Genomic DNA, 11546 nt, shown 5'->3' with positions numbered 1-11546 from the left:
CGGCTGCTGTCTTGCATTTTAGACGTACTGGAGTTCACATACCGTTCCATATGCAGGTCTTTTTTATTTCCAACCAGCATAATGGGTATTCTGTGAAAGAAAGTTCAGAACTTCAGAACAGTTATAGTATACTGAACAAAGTACTAGTAACATGCCTGCAATGAAATGAGATGAAAGTGTCACTACTTACTGGACTTTTCCCACCATATCCAATAACTTGCCATGGATAACTTTTATCACTTCAAAACTGCAAAATAAAGGGATGAAGTCACACATGCACTCCAATGTTTATCCTTAATACCCAATACACAAGCAATTAAATGCATATGTAGGTTGCTGTGTTTAAAACTTACTCTATGTATAGTGGCAGAACTACAAAGATGCCGAAAGTCTTACCGATTTGCGTACAACAGACAAAATGGTCCTAGAGACAGCAAAGACTAGCCTGTGCCTACCATCATAGCCCCCCCGGTTATGATACTTGCAGAAATAAAGAACATTACCCAGGACTGATGCATCTCACAAAGGATCACTAAAAGCCCCTCCCACCTCCCATCTGGCTTGTATCTGCAGCAAAGTATTTAACTGCTACAGCCCAACAGCTCTGGATGAGCATGTCAAATTAAAGCAGTTTCAAAGAAAAAGTATTTAGTTAAGCACACTCCGACTTGAAAGAGTACATTATATTTTAAGAACACTTAGTTCATCTAGAATTGTTTAATTTTATTTATGGGAAAGCCAAAAGAAGCCTAAATTCTAATTTTCTGTGGAAAGTGAGTAAATTGATCTGCAAGATGGTATAGAAACAGTGGTTATTCAAACACTTGTCTGTTCACCTACCATGTATGTGACGTTTGGATTACGGGAGAGAAGCAGCAGTACTGCGAAATACCAAGCCGCCAAAAACCTCACTAACAAAATCCACTGCATTTGACATTTAGTACTTCTGAGAACAAAGTATAAATGGGGTTGAAGCGCAGATGTTGTGCTCCTCTAATTACAGTATGGAAAAAATGCTGGTACATGAAGTGCATAATGCAGATTTGTTTTAAGAGGAGGCACAGGTTCACAGATGAGACACACAACTATACCACAAAAAAGTGACCGACACTTTTCCAACTTCCAAGGTTGTTAGCTACAGGCAGTGTCTTGACTTGCACTGCATTTCAATTAGAATTGAAACTCTTAAAAATAGAGCAGCACTCAAACACACTTCCAACTCAGAGCTCTCAAAGAACTGGTGCCTAAAAACACTATTCAAGCTATTTGAATCCTAAAACTTCTCACTTCTGGAACAATAAACGCTACCATGTTTAAAAAGGATTTTCTGCCAAGCAGGTCAATTTGTCTGATTTCAGCAATAATTTTTGAGACTGAGTAGAACATAATACTTCTCCGTGTTCAGCTAATAGTTTTAGTATATCCTATCAAGAAAATGAGTTCTTTGCAAACAAAAGCGTGACCTAAGCATGACAAAAGGCACAACTTACTATTAGTAACTCAAGTATGATACTACAGATTACATGAAAATGTGGAATCAATGAAAGGACTTTAGGGTTACAAAGAGCTTATGCTGAAAAGGTATTAGTGAAATTCTGGTCTCGAGAACTCGTCTTGGACTTTCATTCTTAGCATTACTTTAAAAATAAGAGTTAAATGGAGGTTGGTTGTGACAAAGTTGAGAGGCATTGCTACATATAGAACTAGGTGACCCTGCAAACTGAAAGAGGAATAAAAATACTACAAAAAAAATTCTGCTACAGACCACAAAACTGTTTCTCAGTCTGAAGCAACAGGAAAGATCTAGCGTACTAGCCACAGGATAACTGAATCACTAACACAATACAATCACTGTTTCCTTTCCACTATTAGGCCTGCTGTTCCCAGAACAGCTAGAAAAAGCCATGGCATGGCATAGCACCCCAGCGAGCCTTCACCTGAGGTTCCAGTGCACAATGCTGCAAAGTGTTCTTGTTCAACTCAGGCTCTTCACTTCCCAATTCTGTGTATCTGCTCATCTAGTGTAGTTCACAAGCTCCGTTTTTAGTAAAAAGGCTGAACAGCTGATCTTTGTTAATAGATCAAGGTGGAAACCAAAAGAGAAGTGCTATTTAAATTCACACACAATTCTGACACAGAAACAAGTTGCTAAGAATTGCCAAGAATGAAATTGGCTTGACCAGATCAATTTAATGTTCTAGAAAGCTTTACAAATTAATAAGGCTAGAAGGAGCAGAGGCAGAGTTTAAGACAAATATTGACCAATCCAAAAAGAACATTATCAAATCGTGAAACAGCAAGCGATCTGGAGACCATAAGAGGTCCTTCCAGTTGTGACAAGCAAATAGGGTTACAGCAAACATCTCAATGTGTGAAATACAACAAAAAAAAAATTACTAGCTGTCGGATAAATGTGTGACACAAAACCATGGAACCTAGCAAGATACAAAATTGGAATTTAATTAAGCTGAACTAGAGCAAAAGCCTTCCAGTAACCTTGCTGCCGAGAGCCTGGGAATATGAAAAATGTAGGGCGTTAGCTTTTACTCAAGTCCCATTTAAACTTCCCACTGGAGGTTAGCAGGGAAGACGGTAATTTTAAAAAGGCATTTCTATTAAGTTTGCTGTCAAAGCTCTCAACCCTGCTGGATCAATACTCAGATCAATATACACACTTTGACAGAAGTCAAAACAGATGGTGACCGTAATTTGATTGCCTGGGCAAGTCATCTAAGCTACCAGAGTATTGTGGAAGATCTTTCCTATTGCCTAATGCTGTCTTGATACAGACCATAAGAAATTGAACAAGACAGGATCATTGATGCTTTAAAATTTAAAGGCAGAAACAAAAAACTTGGAATAAACAGATCAAGACTAAAATACTGATGAAAATACTATCTACCTACAGTCTTAACATACCTTGTTCTATTAGTATGTTCACCATAATTTGGTTTCCATTTTAACTGATCGAATGCTACCACAGAAAACAGATTTTCATTTCTTTGTCTGGGCTGCTAAGCTCAAGACACCAGGAGGCAACAACGGGAGTAGCTGAAAAAGAGCATGTCCTTTAGCTGCCAACCAGGGAAGAGCACAAGCTGCAGAAGCCTCCAAGGATCTACGCTTATTTTAGTCAAAGACATTTTTGCCCTCACAGTACCACTTCTCAATGAACATTTTTCTCTTCACTTTAGAAGTGGAGGATTGTCCACTTAAGGCTGAGAATACTAACTCCTATTTCATAGAAGTTATTCATCACCAACAACAAAGCTCTGATTAAAAAAAGGGCGTTAGGTAGCTTAGTACCTCTAGATACACATGAAAGCCTAACATCTGTTGCATCTCCTCCACATGACATGTGCTTGCTGTTCACTACTTCAGAACTAAAGATGAAAACCAAGAATGATGGACTGCCAAAACCTGTTCAACATTAAAGACCTTGCAAGCAACGGACATTTATAGCCAGACCGTATCCTTTCTTTGAGAAGCACAGAAGAGCCAAGAGGCAAGTTGTTTTACCCGTATTTTGTGATGGCCTGCTAAAGAGCACTTGAGATGACCAGTTTTGTCTGCTTCAGAAGAAAAGACATGGAACGCTTCAGCACTTGTAAGAAGCTGATCAGCTTCCTTGCAAGTAGAAGGGAAGCATCAACTTCTCTTCTACCTGAAGAGAGTGAAAGGCCTAAGGTCTTAATCATTTTACTCGAACAAAAGTTTTAAAAAATAGGATTATTTTGGCTGTCATAACAAAGATGCTGTACAATACTAGAAAATTAAGATCTATTCAAGAACGACCAGCATTTAAACAAAGCAAGACAACCAGATGGAAGGGACAAAATAATGGAAGATGACAAAACCTTACGAATGCTGAGATGCTTCTTGCAAGTAAATGACTCCAGCTACAATGGACTCTGTCCTCACGACAGAACGGACTGCAGCCAACAGCGAGGACAAAATAGATACTCTGGGAAATTTTTCAAGTACCGTATTTGCTGCAGCACGGCAAGAGTGACTCTACAGGCCAAAAGTCATATATTGATACATCGCTATTTATCTGAAAGTTTCTGATGGTTAACCAGAACAGTCCAAGCCAAGAAGTCAAAGCAATCTCAGTAGTGTAATGAGCTACAAGGCTGAGGGACCAATCTAGCAACTAATTGGGTACTTCACATAAACGAAAGTGCCCTTTTGGTTCATATTTAAGTCCGCCTTTGTATCTGATGCTAGAGCAATGAACTCTACTTATTCTTGAAATCATTCTATGTACTTTTACTTACATCTCAAAATAATGTAGTTCAGCACTGTCTCGTTTCTTACATGGTACCTTGCATATTAGCCTGTAAAGTATCTGTGACATTTGGATCTGAGGGGAAATTTCTGAAAACCCACTAATTTTTATTTCCATTATACTTCTAAGGGAGATAGAGATTCAACAAATTAAACACATGTGAAGAAAATATAGCAGAGGTAGGAGCTGAACCCAGAATATATCTGGTTAATATCTGAACCAGAAGAACACAACAGATTTTATTACCTTTTTATTGATGTGACTGAATAAACAAGAATGTAGCCATTGATGTCTATGGAGTACGTCTGAGGAAATATGGAGTATTCATCCTGTAGAAGGAACATTGCATTTAAAATTACTTACTGCCACAGTTCAGAACTTGATGCTAGCAAATCACCAGCAGTTAAGTTGGTCTATTTGTAAGACATGAGGTGCAGGACCATTGTGTATAGGTACTACTTTCAGAATTACATTTTTTTTTCATCATAATGCCAGGTGTGGAATCTTTACCAAATTAAGAGAAAGCTGAGTCAGTCTGTGTACTCTAAATTTTAATCTACATATTTTTTTGGTTTATTCCCTCTGAGACTATGGATCAGCTAAAGCTATTCCCAGTCCTCTTATCCTGCTTAATTATCAGTTTGTATTAGTACAAAACATGTACTCTGTCCTACCACTAATTAGCAATTACGCCTCTTATCTTGCTAGCGATACATTTCAAATTCCTAATTTCAACAGCTGACGACAGGATCTAGCAGTTCATAATTTCCAGTGACACTGATCACATCTAAATTACCTGAGGGGTCTGTTAGGAAGTGAGTAACTGTGACTTACCAACTAACTAACGCTTATCAACTGTAGATGCAAGAAATATCATTATTAGTTGCTTTATGTTCATGTAAACTAGATGTTTACATTATATGACAAGTGTTTAATTAAAAAAAAACAACCACACACCACAAAACAACAGAAACTGAATCACTGAATTTATGACCGCTGTAGAAAACGAACTTACCAAATAGGTAAATGAAACAGACTTACATATTGCAGGAAATGCAACACAAATACTATGAATCCCATGTTAAAAATCTAAATCATTCTAATAGATGTTCCCAGGAAACATTTCAATTTTGACAAGAGCCATACTTCTTAATGTATAAGTTCTCAAGTTTTTAAACTTATGCTTCTTAAGATGTTAATTTTAGCTTAAGATCACATAACCTCTCTGTACATTGTCATGACTGAACAGATGGAGCAGTGCAATCACACAGCTTAACTCTAGACAGCCAAAAGGAATCAAACTTCCGTAACTGGCAAATGAGGAAAAACCCTTTATAAATCAACTTCACAGATGCAGCCAAAAAGTTTGAAAGAATAACACTTGACAAAAGATGTCCTTATTTGCCTTTATTGCTACACACTGAGGGCAGCCCTCCCCCATCTTCCCTGAAATGCCAAACTGCCACTTCAGCTGGCCGTGTAATCTCAAAGTCAATACAGAAGGGATCTGAGCTAGTCTGCGTGTAAAACAGGTGAAAGTGCAACTCTGTAGTTGTTTGACTTTACCCGGAATTTCTCAGGAGTGCCCTAGCTCCTCTTCTGTGATCCTGTACTCCTGTTTAACTGAACTACGCAAATCTGAATAGATAACCATGAAAGGTAAAGAGGCATGGGACAGAAGGAGTACCAAGAAAAGTAAGTGCCATAACCTCCACTGTTTCTAATTTATTACTTCATATTTAGCTTGTTAGGAGAAGGAAGAAAAGCTGCCATGCTTCCTGGAACTTGTGGGTCAAATTAAGAACTTTGCCAAGTGATAAAACAACGTAGCTCTAACTTTTCAAGTCATAGTCAAGTTTTCAAGTATATAACAAATCTACAATATAATCCTTGCTATGCTGTATACACGAGGACTCCCTATGGATCATTAAGCAAGACAGACTTGAGAAAGAAATCTGTTCAAGCCATACCTTCTATAACCCAACATCATCTCTCCCCTCTAACCCTGTGAGCCAGAACTCAAAGTTCAAGCCATTCATATGATGAATCAAATCTGAAAATAACCACAGGCTGGGAAAGAAGTTCTTTTGGTTTTACAATACTGTACAACATTAAATCAACCCTGAAAATAAACCTCAGCAATAGAGGTATATTACCACAGTTACACTGCCTTCCCAGGCGGTCATTTCTTCCTCAAAGAGAGATTTTACTTTTATCACTACGCTACAATTGGAGATGTAAGGCAAGCAGACTTTGGCACAAAGTGAAACCTACGGAGCTTGCTCTGCTGCTCACACTTCACAGGCTGCCCATCTCAACCCTGCTCTCCTCTGCAGAATATTCCCCATCAAACAGTCTTGCCCTAGCACGTGTCGCCAGTATTGCGTTTTTAATCACTTCAGACACCTCTGACAGATTGTAAGTGAATATAGTGTTGCTGATTAGCACCACAGGCTGACACCATATAATTACAGCATGGTTATTCTTAAGTCATGTAGTTCTCTTCAAAGAAAGCGATCAAACATACCTAGAAGGTTACAACCCTTCTGAATAGTGTCCCAGCTATGAGCAAGTGTCCTGCAGCTTTAAAGTCTTAAGTACTGGCAGCATATTTTACAACACTAAGATTGTTTAACACTACTCAAACCCAAAAAGTATAGAAAAACCCAAAGGTATAGTATCAGAACTCACAGAAGGTAAGAACAGGTAAGCAATAGAAAGTTTAAGATAAAAATACAGAGGTTTAACAGTCTGTTTTCTGGTTTGGGTCTTCCCCCCCCTTTTTTTAATATAGAGTCTTTCTAAGGACAGAGCACTCCTGTGCACGGAACATGCACTGCAAGTTCAGCCAAGCAGCACTATATAATGAACACCTGTACTTCATGAAGCTACTGACCATGCCACAGGACACGTGTTCACTGTCTGCTCCTGTGCTCCCCGTCACTACATGAAGCTCAGAAGCATGCATGAATCATCACTTACTTAAAAATGTAAACAAACTGCAGCAGTTTATTGGTAGCCCGTTAAGTACTACCTATATGCATTTCTGTATACTCCCCATGACTACTTCATGGATGTAAGTCACAGTGGTGTAGCTAGAGCACACAAATAGCAAAAAGTCATGAAAAACTTCTCCATGGTTTATTGAAGTGACATTTTCCATCTAAAGCAAGACTGCTAGTTTAGTTCGTACATATCAAGCAAGCTACTTATGAACTTTTGGTACATCAGAGTTTAGGCAGTTCCTTCTTCGCTTTTTTAGGCATACGTTCAATAGACAGGAGAACAAAAAAAAAAAACCACCCCAAAAACCGAAACCCAACAAAACCGTTTAAAGAAACACTACAGAAACATTGCTCTTTGGTGACTAAATGATAAGGCAGAATCATTTGTGTTAAACTTCAGCTTTGAGCACATGGTTGCTACCAGCTTAGTTCTACAGGAGTATGAATACCTGTCTTAACTCTGAAGAAAGAGTCAAAGAAAGAAAGATAACTTACTTGGCCAGCGGTGTCAACCAGCTGAAGATGATATTCTTGGCCATTTACTGTGATCAGTTTTGTAAAAGCTAGAACAAATAAGAAATACATACACATTTCAGAATTATAAACAAGGAAGGGATCAGAAGTCACTCATCTATGCCATTGTCAGCCAAGGCACTAAGAAAAAGAATTTCAGTTATACGCTTTGAAGTAGCAGTAAAAGGCTAGATCAGGTGGGTGTACTCTTAACTAGCATATTACAGACAACAAAACTCAGAAATTTACTTCAAAATTTCAAATTTCAGAAGATTCTCACATAGGATGCAGCAGTTTCTCCTTTACTTACTTAGAAATGCATGTAAAAAGCCTTCTTACTCTTTCCTTCTAAGAGACTTCCAAGACTTGCCTAAGAGGCAACCATAATTTGTGGTAATACGAGACACTTAAATACAATTAGCATCAAAGCCAACTTTGAACTTATTACAGGATATTCTCCTCAGTTTTCAAGCAGTTTAGCAAAATCAATTTCCTAAATGTAAATACCATGAGGTAAATGATCTGGATTAAAAAAAAAATTCTTTGTGGGCTAAACCACACACAGCCTAACTTACAAATATACTAAGCCTACATAATGAGAATTTAGCTAGCAGCTCACCATGTTGCTACCAGCCTATCTAGTCCTCAGTCAGGAAGTACATTCAGTCCCTGAAAGCGATGAGCATTGCTTCTCTTCCTCAGATTCATGAAATGCCAACGCACTGTGAGCTGAGAAATCTTACTCAGTGTTTGTATTATGCAACTGCAAAAGCAAACAGTGTCACAGCTCTTGTAGGAATAATGTACTACCGAGCACTACATGTACCAACCACAGCACACAAACCTGCCTTCAGGGCTTCACTTTGGCCTTAGTGTTGTGCTCATGACACAATTACCGGACAGTATTGATATACTGAGTAAAGTTTGTGTTGTCCTCTGGTTGAGGTGGTTTTCCCAGATACTAACAGTCCTAAGAAGCTTCATCTTTCATTGCAGTGATGAGCAGGGAAATAGCTAACACTGTAGTGACCTCTTTGTCAGCCTCTAAATTGTCCAACAGCTTCCCGAAGCTGCGAAGTTGAATGTTCTCGATCCTGCTGTGCAGTCTCCTGCCAATGCCCTCTGGGTTTTGTACAGGGTCTCCCAGAAGCTGAAGTTCGCCAACTTTCCTCCTCCCTGCCAATGCTCATTGCCCTGTCAAGTCTCCACAATGTGAGTGTTATCTTGAGTAAGTGGGCTGAAATATCTGAAACCGGAGGTTTCAGCCCACCTAGTAAATCAAAGCACACTTAAAAAAAAAAGAGTAATTCAAACAGCAAAGCCAAACTAACGCAGAGTGTCTAAATAAACAGTGTAAAGCGTACCTGCAGTTTCCATTACAATACTGCCAAGTGCAACTTGAAATGGAGCCTCAAAGAGAACACTCCTACCTTACCCTGTCTATCCCCTAAGAAAGCTGCTTTAGCACATGTGCATGCGAGCTGCTATCAAGTCACTGTCTGGACACCGTTGTCATCACTGCACAAAATTTTAGGGTTACGAAGCAAGAATCCACAACAGCTTTTTACCTTGGATGAATACTGTGGTGAGGACAGAAGCAACCATTTGTTTGAACAGATGTTAACACGCAGCGTTGCTATATACGGTATCACTGCTTCAAATCAGAGGGAAAACAGACTCATCTGGAGAGGTACTGCATTAACAGGTACATTAAAAGTAACAGTCTCTAGTCTCTTGACAGTTCACATACACATCAAAGCACTCCGCAATCAAAGTAGCTTCAAGAGCCTCATAAAGTTAATATTTAAAAAGGGACAGAGACAGATGGCAGCTTTTTCAGACTATTCTAGAAGCCTAGAATAGACCCAGCAAAGACATCACCATCATCGGTACTGGAAGCAGAGTGTGACAGAGCCAGGGGAAGGGAAACAGTGGAGGAGTCACCACAGACTGGGTGAGGAGAACTGTTAGTTCAGTGCAGAGGCTTGTAGCACTAGAACAGCCCACTGCATGAACACAAATCTGCTTTGATGCAGTCAAAATTAATTACTCCCATTTGTTTCTGAAGCTTTTTAAAAATATCCCTGGTAAGAATTTCATCTTGGGAAAAACCTGCAGCTGTATTAAATATGATTAGTGATCCACAGGTCCCCTTGATCTAGAGGAAGTCTTTACTTCCAATTCCATCACCTGCCATCCTGCGACACACTGCCTTCTGCTGTGCCCGTAAGCAAGGCAAACAACCGATAACATGATCACGGCATAGTATGGCTCTTTCTGGTATGCCAAGGACAGATTTCAGCAGACCTGAACAATCCCTGCAGTCCTAGTCATAACGTGAGCATCTGCGAAACGCTGCTCATCAGCTGAAGCGTGGATAAAGCCTGCTGTAGCTCCACGAAGCACACAGATCTCAGAACAGGACATGCTTACAGCTTGCAACGCATAACTTGAGTGTAGCTATATGAAGAAAGCTGCCATCCACACCTTCACCTACAATTGTTTCTAGTTCTGATGCATTGCTGAAATTTGGAGAATTTGGTGCTGCAGTGAACAGCACAGCACCAAACAGATCTATGCGTACAGTTCAGGGTGCTGCAGTCAATGGCTGTGTTGCAAAGAACTAAAGCCATTTTGCTCCCAGATAAAGTCTTGGTAAAATTACAGGCAGAGCGCGGCCCTGAATGCTTCTACAGTTCAGCAGAAGTGTAACTTATGCAGCAACTCCATCAGCTGCTGATCATCATTACCCTAAGATCAAGTATATTTCAATTAGACTAACATGAGTGAAATGATTTCCATATGCAACTCAAAAGACAGCTGCTGTGAAAACAAGACATCGTGATAAGAAATCAGCACCAGGCACATGAATGCAGACTTTCAGATCAATAGTGCCACTGAGTAAAGGTATGAGAGTGGTGTAACATTATTCCCACAGAGCTACTGGCTGGTAGCTAAATCCAACCACCTTGTAAGGGTTCCTTGGTTACTACTACCTTCTGCATCCCTTTCTACTTGTCTTCATTCCAAAGTCAATGCCTATCACTAATCTGCCAGGACATCTTTTACAACGCTGAGATGTGTAATGCAACAGAGCTATTTTTAATTTTTCTCAGAAGCCTCATTTCCACCCCTTGAGAAGGCTGCTCAGCAGCAGCTCCTGGGAAGAAGCATACTTCACCCTTCCAGGGCAGCTGCCATGACACGTATGGAAGAAGTTTAGTCTTAAATATGCTTCTAGCAGACCCATCTAAACCTATAGGTATCTTCTCTCCACAGCTACTAGGATGCCTCCAGCCCCCTCCCCCTTTCTAATATGCTTCTACTCACAGTTGTGTTAAAAAACGTGGGATGGAGGTAGGAAGCCCTTGGGAGAAGACTGATCCTTCCCTTAGGGAGCTACTGAGCCAGTTTAGAAGAGAAGGGAAGACACAGAGCGTGGCACAGTGCTAGAAGCCTCTCCAAAACTGCAAGAAAAAGCAGAAAGCAGCCAGGCAGGCCTCAGAGGAGCTGAAGGAAACATTTTTGAAACTCGGGCAGTCAACTCTGCTTTTCTGCAACACAAAAATCACTGAATTAATGATAACCAAAGACATCCCTGCAAAGATGGGGGTGGGGGGAATCATAGAATCATTAAGGTTGGAAGAGACCTCTAAGATCATCGAGTCCAACCGTCAACCCAACAACACCATGCCCACTAAACCATGTCCCTAAGCGCCTCATCTACCCGTCCTTTAAAT

At 39.9% G+C, this 11546-nt stretch overlaps 1 protein-coding gene across 1 annotated transcript in view; it reads right to left on the bottom strand.

Annotated features, from left to right (window-relative positions):
* RHEB (Ras homolog enriched in brain) overlaps positions 1-11546 on the bottom strand; it is a 36250-nt gene that overhangs the window by 7287 nt on the left and 17417 nt on the right. Inside the window, exons 3-6 of the mRNA XM_009322508.1 lie at positions 7789-7856; positions 4535-4617; positions 191-247; positions 43-90 (exon numbers count right to left, since the gene is read on the bottom strand). Of these exons, the coding sequence (XP_009320783.1) occupies positions 43-90; positions 191-247; positions 4535-4617; positions 7789-7856 (256 nt within the window). The remainder of the gene's footprint in view (positions 1-42; positions 91-190; positions 248-4534; positions 4618-7788; positions 7857-11546) is intronic.

This window comes from Pygoscelis adeliae, unplaced genomic scaffold, assembly GCF_000699105.1.
Source record: "Pygoscelis adeliae isolate BGI_AS28 unplaced genomic scaffold, ASM69910v1 Scaffold123, whole genome shotgun sequence".
In the NCBI taxonomy this organism is placed as follows: Eukaryota; Metazoa; Chordata; class Aves; order Sphenisciformes; family Spheniscidae; genus Pygoscelis; species Pygoscelis adeliae.
Note: the sequence above shows the minus strand (reverse complement) of the source record. Positions and strands in the feature narration are given on the sequence as shown.